The sequence below is a fragment of the Camelus dromedarius genome, chromosome X, assembly GCF_036321535.1.
Source record: "Camelus dromedarius isolate mCamDro1 chromosome X, mCamDro1.pat, whole genome shotgun sequence".
NCBI lineage: Eukaryota > Metazoa > Chordata > Mammalia > Artiodactyla > Camelidae > Camelus > Camelus dromedarius.
Genome location: NC_087472.1, coordinates 53,904,049 through 53,926,926, shown reverse-complemented (window position 1 = coordinate 53,926,926; position 22,878 = coordinate 53,904,049). Strand labels below are relative to the sequence as shown.

At 33.0% G+C, this 22,878-nt stretch overlaps 1 protein-coding gene across 3 annotated transcripts in view; it reads right to left on the bottom strand.

The window, feature by feature from the left end:
* Positions 1-22,878, bottom strand: part of BRWD3 (bromodomain and WD repeat domain containing 3) — a 122,906-nt gene that overhangs the window by 57,364 nt on the left and 42,664 nt on the right. For all 3 annotated transcript variants that reach the window (XM_064483010.1, XM_010995273.3, XM_031445623.2), the window contains exons 9-14: positions 10,599-10,699; positions 10,016-10,086; positions 8,962-9,062; positions 6,698-6,738; positions 3,598-3,702; positions 2,394-2,547 (exon numbers count right to left, since the gene is read on the bottom strand). In XM_064483010.1, coding sequence (XP_064339080.1) covers positions 2,394-2,547; positions 3,598-3,702; positions 6,698-6,738; positions 8,962-9,062; positions 10,016-10,086; positions 10,599-10,699 — 573 coding nt within the window. The remainder of the gene's footprint in view (positions 1-2,393; positions 2,548-3,597; positions 3,703-6,697; positions 6,739-8,961; positions 9,063-10,015; positions 10,087-10,598; positions 10,700-22,878) is intronic.

Sequence of the window (22,878 nt, the reverse complement as noted above, 5' to 3'; positions counted from 1 at the left end):
TCTAAGTCAAGATCTTTGCACAAGTTTTTCCTTCTTCCTGGAGAGATCCTTCAACCTCTTTACATATGTAATTTACCAAATATTTATTGATCCCTTACCATGTTGAGACAGAAAATAAACAAAGAAATTTAATAAGAAAGCATCAAGCAGTAATAAACACTGTGAAGAAAATAAATAAAGACAAAAACTGGGAGGCTACTCTAGATTATTTGGTCAGGGAAGGCCTTGTCAAGGAGGTGATATTTAGGCTGAGAGATGGGTAATTTTTACCTATCTTATAAATCTTAACATAAACTTCACTTCCTCAGAAACTTTGTCTGACCCTTCCACATCAGGTTTAGCCATCTTGTTAGTAATTTGCATTGTGCTTTGATTAAATGTTTGTTTCTTTGTTTTACTTAATAGGCTATAAACTCCAGGAGGACAGGGACTCTTTAATTTACCATTTACACCTAACTCAGTGGCTGGCATAGTGCACAGTCAGTAAGTATTTGCTGAATGGAAGAACTTTACACCCTTCTAAGATCCTGACACACAAATTGTTAACAAATAAAATATAAATTCTATACCAAAACTAAGTAGATTTGACAGTTACAAGGACTAAAAATAGTCTGTTCTAAAATTTCTTCAGTAAAATTCACTGAAAACAGAAGACCCATGAGTCAGTCCATAGGAAGTGTACCACTAAACAGAACTCTAAATTTAGGTACTTACTAAGGCAGAATTTTACCTGAATTTATAAAACCAATGTCTACAACATGGCCTTTGAAATTGTGATTTTTAGAGATAAAGACTTGTAGCCACTGGCCATATGTGTGGCTGAATAAGCTACAAATATGTGGCTAGTAAGCGTCTGAAACAAAAATACACAGCTAGTACAAACTGAGATGTTCTATAAGAATAAAATACATACTGATTTCAAAGATTTAGTATGAAAAAATAATGTCAAATATTTCATTAATATTTCTTATATTAACTACATGTTGTTGTAAAATGATTAAAAAAAACTACATGTTGAAATGCTACTATTTTAGATATATCAAGTTAAATAAAATATATTATTAAAATTAATTTCACCTGCTACTTTTTACTTTTTTATTGTGGCTACTAGGAATATCAGTATTTCATATATATGGCTTGTAGTATATTTTTATTGGCAAGTGCCAACATAGACAAATATTTCCTAATAAGTAATCAAGCAAACAGTATAGGTTTTTCCACTCATATTAATAGAAACTTATATCAGGGAATAAGGAAAGCCAGAAATAAGATAAGCATTGGTTTAACAGATAAAAGGAAGAATCTAAAACTCCACTAACACAGTGTTAGGGTTTTACTTAGGAAGGCGGACTTAGTAAGTATATAAAATTCAACTGCAAATCCTCCTGAAATTAAACCAAACTTTAGAAACCTCAGAGGCCTTAGAAATGATTATTTCACACGGGAGTCAAGTAAGCATGATACTATGGTATACAATAAAGAGAACTGAGCCACAAGAATTGGTTTCTGGTCCCTATTACTACCGTGTACACCATATGGCAGTCACTTGGTCCTTAAAGCACTTATGAATCAATATCGAAGCAGACAGGAAATAAGGCTTTTAAGTGGAATTTAACTTGAAGTCAGCCTTTAACCATGATAAACACAAACATTAATCCCACCCATGTGAGCTCTGCTATAATCCTATCAATTTTTCACACCACAAGTATTGCAGCCTTTTACTATAACAAATTCCTTCTTTTAAAAGAAAGAGGTAGGGGAGGGTATAGCTCAGTGGTAGAGTGCTTACCTAGCAATCACGAGGTTCAAGGTTTGGGGTTCAACCCCCAGTACCTCCATTTAAATAAATAAATAAATGCAACCTACTTACCTCCCCCACCCCCCAAAAAAGTATACGGTGCTGTATGTCAATTATATATAAAAAAGCTGGAAGGAAATTTTTTTCTAAAAAATAAAAATAAAAGAGGAAAAGGCACCATTTTCTCCTACTTCCTCTTTCCTCTACTTCTTGCATAAACTAATATCTGAAGATACAATATATAGGATACACTTGTCAAAATAAAGTCAGCTCTATCCTTAAAACATTAACAGAAAAAAAATCCCAACTCATGCTAAAAGCAAAATAACTTATGCACCTTTGACTGCATATGCTAACAGAATAGATAAATAAATATCAGACCTTGAAAGGATCTTAAAAAGTTTTCATACTTACTTTTAGCAGCTACACCATGCGCCATGCCTATTTTGTAGATATGTCCAAAGAGGTACCCTGAATAACTATTTCACGAAGGGATAGTAAGTCATATAAAGTAAACTAGAGTACTTAAATATCCTGTCTTCTAGAATAATGCCCTTTTTGACTATTTTAATTATTCTAAAAATAAGATACTTACAGATAAAGTATGAAGAAGTTGGCCTGTGATAGAATTCCACACTTTCAAAAGGAAATTGTTCACTGCAGTAATAACTGTGGTGTCATAGCGATCCCAGGCCACCATAGTCACCTTAAGTTTAGTGACCTTGTCTTCTCCAGATGGCAAATTATTCCTAAACAAAATAATTCAGGACTCATACATTGTAAATTTTGAACAAAGGTGCATCTAACATAACAAATTACGACAAAAATCTCTCTAGGAGCATGCAATTTTTCAGATTAAAAAAATCCTAAATGATACTTTTATGTACTTGTAAAATAAAATAATAAAAGTAATTATATAGAGTAATACATAAGATTATTTTAAAGAGGAAAAATAGATGAAATGGCAAAAATTTTGTAGTTATATGAGAACAACAACAATAAAGTGAAACTAGAAAGAAATCTACAAATATCTTAAAAAAATAAAGTACAAGGTTATGTTGGCTACCAGAAAATATGAAGAAAAAATACAATGGACCATCTATTTCTTTAAATACTAATTCTTTTAAACTAATAGGTCTTGTAAAAAAATGCAGTAACAAACTCAGTAACTTTTTATTTAATTGAATATGACATTATCAGTAGCTATGACTACAAAGTCAGTTCCATATTGTTATTAGTGGGAAGATAATTAATTTCAGGATCCTACTCTAAACAAAATGTAGTATCCTAAAGAGGAATTTAAGTATCTTCCAATCAACAGTGAAGATGATGAAACAGAATTCTGATTAAGTGTACTTATAATGTTGAGTAGTAATGCTAACAATATGAAATATTATAAAGGTACCCTCAGTAAGTTAGAGAAATATTTAAACATATGATGACATTTAATAAAGATAACCCTGAAAGTACAAAGTAGTATAGATAGATATTAAAAATGACCTATAGAAAATTAAGGCAGGGAATGGCTCTGTGGCTATTAGTAAAGCACAGAGATCCTTGCATCACAAGTGACCGGAATTTTGAATGAGTCAGCTATGTTCCTATCATCCAATCTGTCAATCAATGGCAAAATTGTGTTTAAAAGACTAAATACAGATGCAAACTTCATATCTACCAATTAACTCCAAACTATTTACTAATCTAAAAAGATATTTATTTTCATTATTAAATATAATTCAATAATGTAAAAGAGACTATATCATATAAGAACCACTAAAATATCTAACATCCAATCTTACCCAGTCATTTTAGTAGCCATATCTAGCACTATACTCTTCCATTCTTGTTGCTGATATTGCCAAATTCTTGCTGTTCCATCTCTACTTCCACTAACAAATCTTAAACTGTAAAGAAACAGTTAAAATATCCTTATTACCTTCCTCTAAAATGGAAATAATTATTTTTCTAACTATAAAAGTAGTATGTTCATCTGCAAACATTACTGGGGAGAATAAAAATGGTGCATTTTGGAAAACAGTTTGGCAGTTCTTCAAAATGATAAACAGTACCATATGACTCAGCAATTCTACTACCCGGTAAATACACAAGATAAATGAAAACATAAGTTCACACAAACACTTGTATATGAATATTCATGGCATTATTCATTACATGCCCAAAGGTGGTAACAACCCAAATGTCAACCAACTGATAAATGGATAGGCAAATTGTGGTATATCCATATAACTGAATGCTTGATGGTTCAAAAAAGGAATCAAATTCTTATACATGTTCCAACATGAATAATATGCTAAGTAAAAAGAAGTCAGTCACAAAAGACCACATATTGTATGGTTCCATTTATATGAACTGTCCAGAACAGGCAAATCTATAAAAACAAAAAGCAGATTAATGATCATTTGGAGCTGAGGGCTGGGGTATAAAAAGACTGGGGATTGAGAGCTTACTGGTATGTTATGCTGTTTCTTTTTGGGGTAATGACAATATTCTAGGGATATGGGATTAAGAGATAAAAACTATTATGTATGAAATAGATAAGCAACAAGGATATACTATACAGCACAGAGAAATATAGCTATTATTTTGTAATAACTTTAAATAGAGTATAATCTATAAAAATATTGAATCACTATGCTCTATATTTGAAATTAATATAATATTGTAAATCAACTATGCATCGATTAAAAATAAAAATAAAATAAAATTGATCATAGTCAAGGCTGCACAACCCTATGAATATACTAAAAACACTGAATTTTATGTGGACTGTATCTAAATAAAATTGGTATAAAAACATTAATTCACCTATCATTCTGTCACTGTTAATAATTTAGTTTCTATTTTTTCAGACTTTATTACAGACATACATATATAATTATATGTTTCCTTCTACAGGAAATAAAATTACACTACATACAATGTTTTACAATGTTTTCCCATAACTTGAATGCACACTTTGAACCCTAAACAATGCAGGGATTAGAGGCACCAACCTGCCCAGTGCCAAACAATTGAAAATTTGCATATAATTTTTTACTCCCCAAAAGTTAACTAATAGCCTACTGTTAACCAGAATTACCAATAACATAAACAGTTGACTAACATATATTTTGTATATGTATAGCTACATATATTTTATATATTCATGACATAACTTTGTCTTAATTTTTTTGATATTTCTAAGCTATGCAGTTTGTGAGTTTTTTCAAATTGTCACAAATCTTCAAAAATTTTCCAATGTATTTATTTAAAAAAATCTGCATGTAATTGTTCAGAGCTGAGGGTTGGGGAATAAAAAGACTGGGGATCGAGAGCTAAATGGTATGGTATGCTGTTTCAAATCTACGTTTTTCAAGGGTCAACTGTATTTGCAGATGTATTTCTATGTTTACAAATATAAAAACTACCATCACTTTTAATAAATGTTCAATAATATGGCTGTATCAAAATTTAATCAAGCCCCTAATGATGAATATTTATACTATTTCCAGTCTTTACTATTACGAGAATATCTCTATAAACGTCTTTGCACAACTTTATACATATGTTTCCTGAGTCAAAGGGTAGGCACATTTTTAAAGCTTTTAACATACTGACAAATTATTTCCCTGAAAAGATTAAAAAAAAAAGTTTACAATCTCATCAAAGTTGTGGGAGAGTGCCTATTTTCCCTAAACCTTTTGGAATATTGGGTATCATAATTCTTTATTATCTTGTCATTCTGAAAGAAAAAGATGTTAATTGTGAAAGAAAAAATGGTTATTGTTATTCTAAATTGCATTTAGTAAAACTGGACATCTTTTGACGTGTTTATTGGCCACATAATTAATTAAGATAAAATAATGTTTCTCATTTAAGGAAAAAGGCAAGGATTTTAAAAATTCAGATATTTTTAGCATGAAAGAATAGTAGCGATACAAATCTTCAAATGTATAACTCAGTATAGTGCAATAAACCAATCTGAAAAGTTATTTGAAGGTTTTTTCACTCCTAATAGAAACATCATTCTTTGTGGATCATCATTATTTACTCTCTCATTTAATAAAGATAAACATATTCATCATAGTAATCACCCACTGTCCAAAAAGTATTTAATAATAAAACAGGTCACCCACATAAAATCTTTATAGACATATAAGGGTACAAATTTACACTAAGCAGTTAAATTTTTAAATCTATTCTAGGTGAATTTGTAGGCCAGGACAGAAGATTATCACCTTTTGGGGACCCAACATTTGATAGGGCACATGAATACCTGTATATAATTTCTGAGTTTGCAGACATAGAAAATGTGTACCATACGAGTCGTAGAGACAGTAAGTGATACACGTGTTCAGAGGAAGCCAAGAAAGCTAAACTCTTGAGCAGTCAGGAAAGGCTTCAAGTAGGGCATAATCTTAGAAGAAAGACAGAACTTAGAGAAGATGAAAAAGAGAAGGGAGAAGGAAAATAAAGGGAAGGAGAGCATAAGGGAGGAGGAGGACATAAAAGGTATAGAGAAGGAGTGAAAGGGAGGTAGGATATGGTATTTCTGGGTAAGAATTGTGTGAGGAAAAGTATAAGCAAAAGAGTGGATGAGAGAATGTATATGAGATAAAACAGTAATAATTACTAAATCAATTGAGCTGGATCTAAGTATTTATATGGGGAATAGTAGATAAGCAAAGTAAACAAAAAAAGAAATAACTCAGAAAGGAATGGCTACTATTTGGATGGGACCTTAGAAGAGCTGGAGTAAGATGTCATCAAAGATAGACAAGGGCTTTTAGCCTAAGTGACTAGACAGAAATAAAATATCAATAGAAGTAGTGTTTTCTGAGGGAATAGAGGTAAAATACGTCAAATATCTGTTTATACCGATATGTACTGCATAGTTACCTGTCTCCATTGTTACAGAACTGAACAGCAACAACTTTGTCCTAAGACAAAACAAGAGATTTTTGGTTAGAATTAATTTTTAAAATGAATAAAGTACTCTTCTCCTCAAATTCACATGCAAAAGCATCATGCAGTAGATTTTTTAATGCTATAATTTTCTTTTTTAAAAAAACTCTAATTTTCTTAAAAAAATTAATGAAAATTGAAACAATACATTAACTAAGGTGGAATACTTATCAGAAGTAATCTGAGACAAACCAGACATAAGCAAACCTGTTTCTAAACCATAATCAAGAAACAGTTCTGAGTAGGTATTAGTTTATTATATCCTCCATAATAAGACAGCAGACTACTCTAAAGCAACCTTAAAATAATTCATCAAATAGTAGCTGAAATAAATTTCCCACTTAACTTTTTTTTTTTTAAATTTCAGAAAACACATCAATCATTTCCTGTTTCTCACATGGTCTATTTAACTATTTTACAATGGATTCATTTGACAGTCTATAGGTACTATAGTTTAGATACTGCTGTTTGAATCTTCCCTTATAATGATTAAATCATACTTTTACAAATATAATCTGTATTGTAGTGATGATAAAATTAAAGTACATTTTCCTTCTTTATTCCTGGATAATAAAGCTAAAATGTACCCTCAAATGTTGTCAACATTTTCATAAAACAATAATTGAACTTAATTTTTAATAAAAAGCTCAGATATTAAATGTCTTTATATTTAATTATTTTTACATTTTAAAAAAGTATTAAACTGTCATCCTATGTTCAGTGGTATCTGTGATTCATACTGTTCTATGATCACTGAGTATTTATCTGACAGATTCGGGATTCTCACTGCCAGTTGCAATAATTGGTTTTAGTTGTTCTGGAAGAACACCTTACTTTCAATGACTAATAGCCACCACTGATTTCAACAGGGAATGTTTAAGTTTTCTGACTTTTTTTCTTAGCTGGGCCCCTGACAAAAAAACTCTACTAATCAATTTATCTTTCACCTCATCAATTCTTTCCCATTCATTTACTACCTCCTTCTCTCTCTGCTCTCAATAAATTTGACTGCACTGTATACACATCTTGCTTGGGTGGTAACAGTAAAGATACCACCATTATGTGCTCTACCACAAGTCAATTTTTTCCACTGGATAGTCTCAGGTTGAGATCTTTATATATTTCCTAAGTTTTTTTCTTTCACAATTTAAGTAATATTCCAGGATTTTAGTATGTAATAATAAGTACTAGCAAGGTGAGAGCTCAGCTTGGTTCAGTAATTCTTCATAAAGAGAATGTCCAATTATCTTTATACGATAAGACAAAAATCAGGACACTGTTCCTAAAAGCTTAAGGAGAAGGATTCTACCAGGGATCTCTTTTACTACAAATTTCAGGAACATGATTGATTCTGCAACTCACAAAGTATCTTTTTTAAAGAGTCATCTTTCAGAGAAATTGTGTGTTTTATTGATATGTACTAATGTGATTTCAAATAAGATGTCAACAGTAGTAGGAATAGTTAACAGTAAGACTTGCAATGCTAAGTATTTTCAAATGCTGACTATACAGGTTTGACAATGAGGCACATGAGATATACAATGAGCTGAAACAGAAATACTCCCATATTCTACAGTAAACAATTATCTGGAGAAGAATTTTCGGAAACAAAGAGGAGGAAGAAATGAAAGGTACACAGGGATATGAATAAACAATAATAGCTCCAAGATTCCTGAAAAAGTCACAGGAGAGTGAAGATAGCTTGAGAGGAAAAGTGCCAGTTATCAATGGCTGTCGCCCTAGGCATTAAACTGTTCCCTGGATGGAAGGTTGTTATTGATAACTAAGTGGTATTAGATTTCAGGAGTCTGATGACACACTGAAAACAAACAAAGATCAACAAACTAAATTCAGTAAAAAGAAATTTTTTCCTAAGATATACCTTAATGTGTCTTCTAATAAGTATGTACATTTTAAAGTAACAAACAGCTTATATAATTATTAAAATAAAGCAGGCTAAAAGAGGCTTTTAATTAACTATTACTGTAATATATATTTTTTCTTTTTCCATAGTCAGATAGAACTTGTCTTAAATTTCACACTTGTCTTCATTACTAAAGAGACATCTTACCATGTAGGTTTCCATACCAATCTATATTCAATTAAGGTTAGAGATCAGAAAAGTAGAAATAAAACCAACTTTACAGACGTGTTAAAAAAAGAAAGTAACATGTTTAAGTTTCTCATTTTGTTCTTACCGTATGTGACTCTAATTCAGCAATTTTCTCAGGGATCTCAGACCCTAAATAATATATTCTAATCACATGGTCAGTGCTGCCTGTTGTAATGAACATACCACCTAGAGGATTAAAAAACAAACATTGTACCAAGGAACTTCAAAAACTCTGATTGCTTCCTTAGTTATAGGCTACCTTATATTAATAAAAAGGCATCAAGAAACACAAGGTTATCTTCTAATCAATAAAGACATTTTAACATTTCAGAGAAAAACAAGTAAAACTTGAGAAAAGCAAGAGAAATATTTAAAAGACAAATATACAGTTCACCCAACAAAAATCCACCAACTATGCAGTAAATATAGGGTTTTGGATCATAAACATTAATGGTTAGAGGTTTGAGGAATTCATTTCTTTATAATTTATGTGAAAAAATAATGTTCCAAAATTATTTATAAAATGACCTATATCTACAATTCTTTTTATAGTAGCTATAGTGGTTGAGTGTGAAAACTCAACAGTTTTTAGGATGATGAAAAAATTCTACTGATATATGGTGGTAATATATGCAGAATAATGTGAATATACTTAATGCCACAGAACTGTACACTTAAAATGGTTCTTAAAATGGTAAATTTTATGCCATATTTTACTACAATAAAAAATAAAAAGTTAACTAGCATAAAATTCTTAGCAATAGAAAAACACTGTTTACATACTGTGAACGTGTCTTCTATATGGAACCACAGTACATGTTTTCTGAAAAGTCAGGGCACAATTTTAGTGTTGAATTGTGTATGTGTGAGTGTAGCATGGAGGCTGTACATTTTACCAACGAAATTCTGCATTATATAAAAACATATTAATTGTAAATAAGGATGGAAAACTCAAAATCTATTACATGTTAGAGCCTGTCTACTACAACATATGGTTCACATTTTTAGCATGCTTCCATTGATAATCAAACATACACATTTTTTCCACAAAAGTGAAAAATATTTTACAATTGAAAAATCTTTCACAACTGGATCACTTAGTATTTTAGTTACTCAAAACTTCCCATTTTTACACATACCAGAACTGAAAGATGAACAAGATATCTGAACTCCAGGTCTGGATCTCTCAGTAAATTTTACTGGGCGATCTCTAAGAAAAAATAAGATGTTTTTATTTTTCATCATGTTTATTTAATGTGCAAGAATTTTGGAACACTGTTACATACTGATAGATTTATCATCAATTATAGAAACTACAAAACTGAAGTAGTCAATAAGTACTATTCCCATTATGGAAGTTAAAAATGCATTTAAACTTATAAATGTACTTTATGATATCAGTATTATTATTTTTGCTTTACAAACAAATTACTTGCTAATATCATTAAGAGAAGTTCAAAGTGTTCTTACCACAGTAAGAAATGAAACAAATAAAATACTCCTTATCAAAATCTTATATATATAAAATATTCACTTCAATACTGGTTTCATAAAAAATTTATTCTAAAATTTCTAACATCCAATTGAAGTAGATACAGATGTGTACATATATATCCATGTGTACATATATTTATATACTTAAATACATGGACTATTAAGAATCTCTCAAGGTGATAAATAAAAATGAGCATGCTTGACTTTTCACAAAATTTCTAAACTTACCTGAACTTCATTGTTTTTACATGCCATTGCCAGAAACAGATTGTTCCATCAGCACCAGTAGAAGTGAGGTATCTGGTTGTGCCTTTAGTTGATGGACAGAACTGAAAAAAAATTCTAATTAAAATAGAAATCTTTGATGTTCAAACTAATTTCAGTTTCAAGAAATTAGTTATTTAAATTCCCTGGATTACTGACTACCTTACAAAAATTTTAAATACCAAAAAATTAGTCCCTCATTGAATTTAGGATAAAATATTTTAGTCCTAAATAATAATAATTTTAAAATCTTTCAACATTACACTCTAAGATTATTATTTCACTACTTTTAATGGAGGAAAAAACTCAGTCATTACTAGTTAAACCATTATAAATCTGCTGAATACATGCTTATATAACAACAATATAAAATTTTTTAAGTTCATATGAATAAGGCATCAGAAGTAAATCTAAAATCAGTGATTAGGAAGTTAATGTCTAAGTATTTGGGTTTTAATACTTTAATTCCAACTTCAATGAAATATGATACAAATTCTGTCATTTTAAAATTTAAATCATTTTCATATTTCAAAAGATAACACAAAATAGATCAAATCTCTATATATATCATTGTGGGGAAAGGAGATTAAAAATATACTTAAATTGCCCATTTAAAATATGGCTATTATCCTAGATGGATCATGGATGGTCTTTATCATGTAGGAATCTCAGCCTCTAACACTTAGTATTTTACACGTTCATAGAAGAGAATCACATAGAAAGAAAAAGACACTGGGCTCCTGATGCCTGAGACACAGGGAAAGGTTGAAAATAAAACCAGGGTCTCTAGAATGCCCATGAATTTTTAAAATACCAAATAAACACAATGAACACTTTCCACTGAGATGAAGATTAAGGATTAAGATGAATAGGATTTGAATAAACTTTAAACTCAAATAAAAAAAAAAGATCATTATAGATATTAGAAATCATGTATTTAGTTTTCGTACTTAGAAGCACAGAACTTCTAAAGACTACAGAGTTTAAATCAAACAAAAAGTATCAATTAATACTATCCATTAATAGTTGATGTACAGTAAAGAAACCATTACTCAGGTAACATACTTGTATTTTCTTTTCTGAGGTAGAGAAGCTTGTATTAGAAAGCTTAATCCATAATTGATAACAGGAACATGCAAATTATGGCCTACACACCAAATCCAGCTTCCTGCCTGTTTCTGTAAATAAAGTTTTATTGGAATACAGTCACCTTACACTGTCTATACTTGCTTTTGCATTGCAACAGCAAAGTTAAGTAGTTGTAACAGAGATCATATGGCTTGCAAAGCCTAAAATATTTACTATCTGGTCTGCAAATTTGCTGATCTCAGATCTTATAGGAATGAGACAAATATGAAGTAGTATGATTTCATTAAGTTTGAAGAAACACTAAAACCTTTTTTATTTTCATTGTATTAAACTGTTTCAATCACAAGAGGAATCCAGTCCATTAATATACTTTAATTGGACTGTTTTTAAGTGAGAAATTGTGTTAAAGATTATAAAAATGAAGACACTTTACATGTGCATTTCTGAATACAAATTAATACATAGTTATTGAAAATTTAGGAAATACAGAAAAACAGAATAAAAGCTATTTATAATCCCACCACCCAGAGGCAACCACTATTAACATCATACCATTTTACATCAATCTTATTTAAAAAAATAAACTGAAAAAATAATAATACAACAAAATGTTAACAGAGACAGTCATTTAGCAAAGAATAAAGCATATACAATGCATGCTAAATGGTGACCATTACTACGGACAAAAATGAAAGTATGCTGGTGGGGGTAACAATTTACAATTTTAAAGTGGTAAGTTTGTTAGAGAAGGTCTCCCTGAGAAAGTGACAGACATTTCCATCACTTAGAAAGTTAAGGGAACGGTAACAACAACAACAAAAAGTAAGGGAACATCCACATAAATATCCAAGGAGGACCATTTCAGAGACATGAAACAGCAAGAGCAAAGGCTGGAGTGTAGCTACAGTAGTCTAAAAAAGAGGGTAGCAGCTAAAGCAGAACAAGAAAAGGAAACAAGTAGTAGGAGATAAGGTCAAAGAGAGCAAGGGGCTGACAAAGTAAGGCATTGTGGATCACTGTAAAATCTTCAGCTTTATATGATGGTTTGATTTACATATATTGTGAAAGGATTATCACAATAGGTTTACTTAACATCCATCATCTCCTATAGATAAAATAAAAAGAAAAAAAATTTCTTTGTCATGCGAGCTCTTGGGATCTATTCTTTGAACAACTTTCATATATATCACATAGCAGTGTTAACTGTGGTCATCATGTTGTACATTACATCCCTAGTACTTATTTATCTTATAACTGGCAGTTTGTAATTTTTAACCACCTTCTCCCTTCCCTCTCTAAGAACCCCCCACATTTGATAATCAAAAATCTCATCTTTTTCTATGAGAAACAAAGAGTACAGTGGTGAATGGTGGTTGCCGGGGGCTGAGGGCTGGTGGAACTTGGGAGGTGTTGATCAAATGGTAACAAACTTGAAGCTAGAATATGAATGAGTTCTGAGGATCTGATGTACTGCATGGTGATTATAGTTAATGATATGGTATTGTATACTTGAAATTTGCTAAAAGAGTAGATTCTAAGAATTCTAATCACATACACAAAAATGGGAACTATGAGGTAGTGTACATGTTAATTTGCTTGAATGAGGTAAATATGTCACAAGATCTATATATATCAAATCATATTGTACACTTTAAATACATACTATTTTTTATCAATTATGCCTCAATAAAATTGAAAAATTAAAAAAAAAAAACTCCAGCCTTAACTGAGTTTGGAGGCTACTGAAGGTTCTGAGCACCAGTGACATGAGTTAATTTCCATTTTAAAACTATTCAGGCAAGTGGGGGCCAAGATGGCAGAGTAGAAAGACGCTGGTAGCTCACCCTCTCCCACAAATACACCAAAACTCAAATCCAGGGACCCACTCTGCCAACCACAGCACCTGCCGAACTCCAAAAGAACATCGCACTCTTCAAAAGACAAAGATGCCAAGAATCTGGTAGGAGAAAAGGAAAAAAGAAAGAAGAAAAAGCAAAACAGTGTGGGACTGGTCCCACGGGGAAGGAGTGGCAGAGGAGGAATAGCACTCATTCACTGAATTTCCTCCTCTCCAACGGAGAGATAGTGGGATGGAGGGGGAGCCTCCGAGGCTCGGTTACATATGGAGCAGTCCTTGACCGACAAAACTAAGTTAAACGGGCATAGAAGGTCTCCGCAACTCCCAGCCCTAGAGGCAAAGCAGCAGGTGGGGAACGGGGCAGGCTGCCCGAGCCAGGGAGAGGACTGGGGCACCTGCACAGAGGCAACCCTGAGGGACTGCAGGGGGCTGAGTGCCGTGGATGAGTGGGTACACAGGGCAAAACAACCTGGGCCTTCCATAAAACAACACAGCTGATGTACCCTGGGGTGAAGGGTGCCATACTCCCATCTACGAAAACTCGCCGAAGGTTTTCAGGAGAAGACAGGTGGGGCTCAGCCACAGCCCCCATATCCTCCTGCGCTTAGCACCCAGGCGGGGGTGGGGTTGAAACCTGCATCTGTACCAAAGAGCTTAGCAGCCTCAAAGGCCAGATGGAGACTTGTTCACAGCCTGAGGCACATAGGATCCTTCTGTCCTGGTACTTCAGACAACTCACACAGCCAAGACAAACAAGGAGCAGAGGCAGAGCTGTTCCGGCGTCTTCCTCAAGCCCACCTATGGAGTGCGGACCTGGGGTGGAGCGGGAAGCTGCACAGAGCAGGGGAGTGACCAGCGCCAGAAGAGAGAGGGCGGCCACTCGCCTTCCTGGCAGGAGCAAAGCACTTGACTACAGTGCTGGGAGGAGGCGCAATCCACCCACCTACCTCACCCAAGCATAGCATCAGACTGCGGCATCCAGAGGGGGAGTGACCTGCCTGCCCATCTTGAAGGAGCGCTGCACCTGACCAGTGTTGGGAGGGGAGCGATCTGCGTGCCTATAGGCACTGGGAGCAGCACAGACAAGGGGAACCAACAGAGGGCCTCTGGAAGCAGCAAGCTGAGTTCGTGAAACAGGGGGAAGACAGAAAGACTTTTCAATAAAATCATTAAGACTGCAAACTCTCCACAAGAACACACCACTTTTTTTTTAATCTTTTTTATATCTGTTCAATTTTATATTACCTTTTTAATTTTTATTTTTTAAACAGATGTATATGCTCCTACTTTTAATCCCTCTAAAATTTTTCTTTTAAAACATTTTTATCATTATTATTTTTAAAAATCCACTTCACTTCATTTATATTTCACTTGGTTTTGATCTCCTGTTAATGATTATACACAGATTACAAATATTTATTTTTCACTTTTCTCCTTTTTAAAGGTTTTTAAAAGATGTCTCAACCCCAATGCTCTTCTGCATCAACTTGCCTTCTATTATTGATTATGAACTGTTTTGAAATCTTTTTTTCTCCATTCATTTAAAATTCTTTTTATTTTAGCTTTTTTATCTGTTCTATTTTCTATTACCTTTTTAATTTTTACTTTTTAAAAAATTGTATATGCTTCCAGTTTTAATCCCTTTTAAATTTTTCTTTAAAATATTTTTATTTTTTTTTAAATATACCTGATTTCATTTTCATTTCTCATGGTTTTGATCAACTGTTATTGATTATACACAGATTTGAAATATTGTTTTTAGTATATTCTTCCTCTTTTTAAACATTTAAAAGACATCTCAACTCGATTGCTATCTGATTCAACTTGCTCTTCTATTACTGATTATACATGGTTTTCAAATCTTTTTTTTCTCCCTTCTTTTCAAATTCTCTCTCTCTCTCTTTTTTTTTAAGATTTATTCCTGGATAGGCAATAGATAGGTAAATAATCTCGTTAAGGACCACAATAGATAACTGATACTCCAAAAGCCACAATGACACTGAGATATGAGCAAGATGAAGAAGTAGAGGAACCACTTCCAATTAAAAGATCAAGAGAAATCCCCTGAAAGGATGATCAATGAAATAGACACTGATGGCCTACTAAACCAAGATTTCAAAAAAGGAGTGATCAAAGTACTGAAGGAACTAAAAGAGATAGTGTTTGGAGATATAAAATATGTCAAAAATGAACCTGAAGCTATAAAGATGAGCCAAAAAGAATTGGTAAACACATTTGATGAGATAAGAGCTGATCTAAAGGATGTACAAAGCAGACTAGATACTGGAGAGGAACTAATAAGTGACCTAGATGACAGGACATCAGAAAGCACCCAATCAGAACAGCTGAGAGAAAAACAAATAAAAAACAATGAAAACAACATAAGGGACCTATGGGATAATACAAAGCATGCCAATCTACACATAAATAGGGGTTACAGAAGGGAAGAAAGAACAAAGGGGATTAAAAAATATTTGTAGAAATCATGACTGAAAACTTCCCAAACCTAAGGAAGGAATCAGATATCCAAGTACAGGAGGCTCAGAGGATCTCAAACGGGAAGAACCCAAATAGACCCACACCAAGATCTATCATAATCAAGATGGCCAGAGTCAAGGATAAAGAAATGATCCTAAAAGCAGCAAGAGAAAAACAAGGAGTGAGTTACAAGGGAACCCCCATAAGGTTCTCAGCTAATTTCTCTACAAAACACTACAGACCAGAAGGGAGTTGCAAGATACATTCAAAGTCCTGAATGAAAAAAAAGATGCAGCTTAAGATATTTTATCCAGCAAGTCTATCCTTAAGACTAGAAATAAAAATAAAGAATTTCACAGACAAGCAAAAACTAGAACAGTTTAGCAACAGTAAACCCATACTAAAAGAAGTATTGAAAGGTCTACTCTAAATACAAAAGAAGGAGGATGCTATAGAAATGAGAAACTCATAACTATAAGATGATAACTACCAAATTACAAATAAACAAAAAATTGTCAAAGAAGACATCTAAACCATTAAGAGTGGGAGAGAGAAACAAGAAAATACAGAGTATCTTTTTTCCTTACTTTTAAAAATTTTTTTTTGTTCTTGGTAGGATGGGCTTGAGCTTATATTACTATCTGTTTAATACAAACAGTATAGTCATGGGTTAATAGACTTACAAAAAAGGGTAACCACAAGCCAAAAACTTACAAGTGAGTCATAAAAACTAAATAAAATCCATAATAATACAAAGGAAAATTACCAAACAACAAAAGACAAAGAAACGAACAAAGAGGAAATACCAAATCAACAGCAAAAATAAGTTCAAAATGGAAATAAACACAAATCTATCATTAATTACTGTAAAAACTAAAGGGCTAAATGCTCCAATCAAAAGACATAGAGTGGCAGACTGGATAATAAACCAAGTACCTTGAATATGCTGCATACAAGAGACCCACTTTAGGGAGAAGGACACATAGAGTTGGAGAGTGAAAGAATGGAAAAGGATATTCCATGCAAATGGAAAAGACAAAAAACACATGTAGCAGTACTAATTTCAGACAAATTAGACTTTAAAACAAAGGCCATAAAGAAAGATAAAGAAGGACATTTTATAATGATTAAAGGAGTAATACAAGATGAGGATATTACGCTCGTTAAAATATATTGACCCAACATGGGAACACCTAAATACAAAAAGCAATTACTAACAGAGATAATGGGAATATTGATGGGAATACAATCATTGTCAGAGATTTCAACACTGCATTAACATCACTAGACAGCTCTTCCACACAGAAAATAAATAAGGCAACAGAGAAATTAAATAATACACTAGAAAAGCTAGATTTGGTGAATATTTTCAGAGCATTACACCCCCCAAAAATAGGATACATTCTTTTCAAGTGCACATGGAACATTTTCTAGGATTGATCATGTACTTGGGCACAAAATAAACCTCAAAAATTTTAAGAAGATAGAAATTATCTCAAGCATCTTTACTGACCACAATGCCATGAAACTAGAAGTCAACAACAGAGAAACCAAGGGGAAAAAAGGAAAGTATGGAGATTAAACAATATGCTATTAAAAAAACAATGGGTCAATGAGGAAATCAAAGTTGAAATTAAAAAAATACCTTCAGACAAATGAAAATGAAAACACAACCACACAAAATTTATGGGACACAGCAAAGGCAGTACTAAGAGGGAAGTTTATAGCGATACAGGCCTTCCTCAAAAAAGAAAACACTCTCAAATAAACAATCTTACACACCAGCTAAAAGAATAGAAAAGGAAGAGCAAAACCCCCCAAAAGGCAGCAGAAGGAAGGAAATAATAAAGATCAGGGAGGACATAAATAAAATAGAGATTGAAAAAAAAACAGAAAAAAATCAATCAAACCAAAAGCTGGTTTTTTGAAAAACTAAATTATATCGACAAACTTCTGGCAAAACTCACAAAGAAGAAAAAAGAGACAGCACAAATTAGCAAAATAAGAAAGGAAAATGGAGAAATTACAACAAATAACATAGAAATACAGACTATCATACGAAAATATTATGAAAAACGATATGGGAACAAAATGGATAACCTAGAGGAGACAGACAAGTTTCTGAAAACATACAGTCCACCAAGACTGAATCAAGAAGAAGCTGACCACTCGAACAAACCGATCACTAGAAATGAAATTCAATTACCAATTAAAAAAACCTCCCTACAGATAAAAGTCCAGGACCGGACGGCTTCACCAGGGAATTCTACCAAACATACAAAGAAGAACTAATACCAGTCCTTCTCAAACTCTTCCAGAAGACTGAAAAGGAGGGAGTACTCTGAAACCCATTCTGTGAAGCCACCATCACCCTGATACCAAAACCAGGCAAAGATGCTACCAAAAAAGAGAATTACAGACCAATATAACTGATGAACATAGATGCCAAAATCCTCACCAAACTATTAGCAAATAGAATCCAACAGCACATTAAAAAGATTATACATCATGACCAAGTGGGGTTCATCCCAGGAACACAAGGGTGGTTAAACATACACAAATCAACCAATCCAGTACATCACATCAAGAAGAGAAAGGACAAAAACCGCATGATCATCTCAATAGATGCAGAAAAAGCATTTGATAAAATTTAACACCCATTTATCATAAAGGCTCTCACCAAAATGTGTATAGAGGGAACATATCTCAACATAATAAAAGCTATATAGGACAAACCTACAGCCAGCATAGTACTCAACAGTGAAAAACTCAAAAGCTTCCCACTAAAATCTGGGACAAGACAAGGATGCCCACTATCACCACTCCTATTCAACATAGTCTTGGAAGTCCTAGCCATAGCAATCAGGCAAGAGAGAGAAATAAAAGGGATCCAAATTGGAAAACAAGAGGTGAAAGTGTCACTATATGTTGATGACACGTTACTATATATACAAGACCCTAGAAGGTCCACACAAAAACAGCTAGAGCTGATTGAAGAATTCAGTAAGGTAGCAGGTTACAAGATCAACGATCAAAAATCAGTTGCATTTCTGTACACTAACGATGAATCAACAGAAAAAGAAAGTAAAGAAATGATCTACTTTAAAATAGCACCCAAAGTAATAAAATACCTAGGAATAAATCTAAACAAGGAGGTTAAAGACTTATACACAGAAAAGTATAAACCATTGATGAAGGAAATTAAAGAAGAATTTAAAAAATGGAAAGATATCCCATGCTCCTAGATTGGAAGAAACAATATTGTTAAAATGGTCGCACTGCCCAAGGCAATCTACAGATTTAATGCAATCACTATCAAATTACACAGGACATATTTCACAGAACTAGAACAAATCATAATAACATTCATATGGAACTACAAAAGACCTAGCATTGCCAAAGCATTACTGAAGAAAAAGAAAGAGACTGGAGGAATAACTCTCCCAGACTTCAGACAATACTATAGAGCTACAGCCATCAAGACAGCATGGTATTGGTACAAAAACAGACATATGGACCAATGGAACAGAATAGAGAGCCCAGAAATCAACCCACAAACTTTTGGTAAACTCATCTTCGACAAAGGAGGCAAGAATATACAATGGAATAAAGACAATCTCTTCAGCAAATGGGTTTCGGAAAACTGACAGCAGCATGTAAATTAATGAAGCTTGAACACTCCCTTACACCATACACAAAAATAAACTCAAAATGGATCAAAGACTTAAACATAAGACAAGGTAAAATAAACCTAGAAGAAAATAGAGCCAAAACATGATTTGATATACATCTCAAAAAGTTCTCCTAGGGCAGTCTACACCCAAGCAATAGAAATAAAAGCAAGAATAAACAAATGTGACATAATTAAATTTACAAGCTTCTGCACAGCAAAGGAAACCATAAGTGAAACAAAAAGACAACCTACGGATTGGGAAAAAATTTTTGCAAATGACGAAACCAACAAAAGCTTGACCTCCAGAATATATAATCAGCTCACACGAGTAATAAGAAACAAACAAACAACCCAATCCAAAAATGGGCAAAAGACCTAAACAAGCAATTCTCCCAGGAAGAAATACAAATGATCACTAGGCACATGAAAAAATGGTCAATATCACTAATTATCAGAGAAATGCAAATCAAAACTACAATGAGGTATCACCTCACACCAGCCAGAATGGCCATCATTCAAAAGCCCACAAATGATAAATGCTGGAGAGGCTGTGGAGAAAAGGGAACCCTCCTACACTGCTGTTGGGAATGCAGTTTGGTGCAGCCACTGTGGAAAACAGTATGGAGATTCCTCAAAAGACTAGGAATAGACTTACCATATGACCCAGGAATCCCACTCCTGGGCATGTATACAGAAGGAACCCTACTTCAAAGTGACACCTGCACTCCAATGTTCATAGCAGCATGATTTACAATAGTTAAGATATGGAAACAGCCTAAATGTCCATCCACAGATGACTGGATAAAGAAGAGGTGGTATATTTATACCATGGAATACTATTCAGCCATAAAAACTGTCAACATAATGCCATTTGCAGCAATATGCATATTCCTGGGGAATGTCATTTTAAGTGAAGTAAGCCAGAAAGAGAAAGAAAAATACCATATGAGATCGCTCATATGTGGAATTAAAAAAAAGAAATAACATAAATACAAAACTGAAACAGACTCATAGACATAGAATATAAACTTGTGGTTGACAAGAGGGTGGGGGGTGGGAAGGGATAGACTGGGATTTCAAAATGTAGAATAGATAAACAAGATTGTATTGTGTAGCACAGGGAAATATATACAAGATTTTGTGGTAGCTCACAGTGAAAAAAAATGTGATGATGAATATATGCATGTTCATTTATAACTGAAAAATTGTGCTCTACACTGGAATTTGACACAGCATTGTAAAATGACTACAACTCAATAAAAAATGTTAAAAAAGAATATATTGAAACATACATAGGCAATATTCAATGGGTTCTAAGAAATGGTTACTTAAACCACTATGCTTAGTATTATCACATGAATTTTTTGTGTTTTTTATCTTAACTTCTGTATGAATACATGAATATAGTAGTCTGTTCTTAAGAAGACACAGAATTGTTTAATTTAACAATAATTAGAAGTCAAGAACCAAGTCACGGGGTTCTGTCTGTCTGGTTTAATAGTTTTATTCCAACAAATATAACAGTGCTTGGCACAGTAAGTCCTCAAAAATCTTTGCAAAAAAAAAAAAAAACATTCAGGCAAGGGGGGAGGGTAGCTCAAAGCAGTAGAGCACATGCTTAACATGCACAAAGTCCTGGGTTCAATTCCTAGTACTTCATTTAAAAAAGTAAATAAATAAATAAACTTAATTACGTACCCCCCAAAAAAACTTAAAAAAAAGAATTAAAAAAATAACAAATAAAAATAATTTAAAAATCATTCAGACAGGCTAGACTGAGGTAAGAAAGAGGGGAGGTAAGAAGCAGGAAGATCAGTTAGAAGTCTGTTTCAGTAATCTAGGTTACAGATGATAGTGGTTTGCAATAGGGTAGTAATTATGAAGGCCACAAGAATTTGTCAGATTCTGGATATATTCTGAGGGTAGAGTCAACATGAATTGCTAACAACTTAGATATGGGATATGAGAAAATGAAGTCAGGGATGACTACTCTGATCAATTGGAAGGATGAAATTTGTTTAGATGGGGAAAGCTTTGAGAGAGCAGATCTCAGGAAGGAAGACAAGGGTTCAATTTTGAAGTTGAGTTTGAGATACCTCACAGACATTCATGTGATGATGCCAAGTGGGTTGCTGAATATAGAAGGATGGAGCTAAAAGATAGGCCCCGAGATGGAAATTTGGATTCATTACCCTACAGATGAAATTTAAAGCCATGAGACTTGATGGAATCACTTAGGGAAAGAATGTTATAGAAAAGAAGTCCATGGATATCAAGGGCACTTACACATGTAAATGAAATGAGACAGAAACTAGCAAATGAAACTATGAAGGAGTCAAAAGTATCATAAACATTTTCAGTCTAAATAAATGGTCATACTTTTTTATGTTGTATGGGAGTATCTCTAAAATCTAGAAATAATGTGTCAGATAGGATGGCAGGAACACAAGTAACTGGTAATGTCCCAAAACAAAATCCAAAAAATAACTTCAACTAATCAAAAATTTGACATAAAATTTTTCAAATCCAATATATGTTGAACCCAATTCTTGTCAGCACCTCATAAACCGATGACTTATTATTTAAATAACAAAAAATTGACCAGCATACTTATTAGAGACAAATAGGAGTGATTATCTCATCCACAAAAGCGGTCTCTTTGACCAAAATAAAAGACAGTTTCAGTAGGGTTTCTCAGTTTTGCTATCAACACAAAAAAGAGGACAAAGTTCTTTAGGAAGTCCAGGACTTTCACTACCAACATCTGGTAAAAACACTACATGGACAAGTATTTAAAAGAAGTCAACGTAGTGTATATCAAACATCAAGTTGAAATAGGAAGTCAATGAAACTAAGAATAAAAATTTCCATAACATTAAATTACACACACAGACAAATACAATAAATCTGACTGGAAAATGTTTTGCAGTAAATATTAACACAAGTATGCCAATATTCAAGTTAGAACCTGTCTATATCCTGCCTTAAAAGTATTAGTATTATTCCTTAAGACAATTATAAGTCTCCCTTCTTCACAAATATGAATGAGATAAAAAGATGTGTCACGTTGTACTTGAAAAAATTTTTCAACGAACTTTTTGCTTATATCTAAAGGGAATATATTTATATGAAAAAGGAGCTTTAAA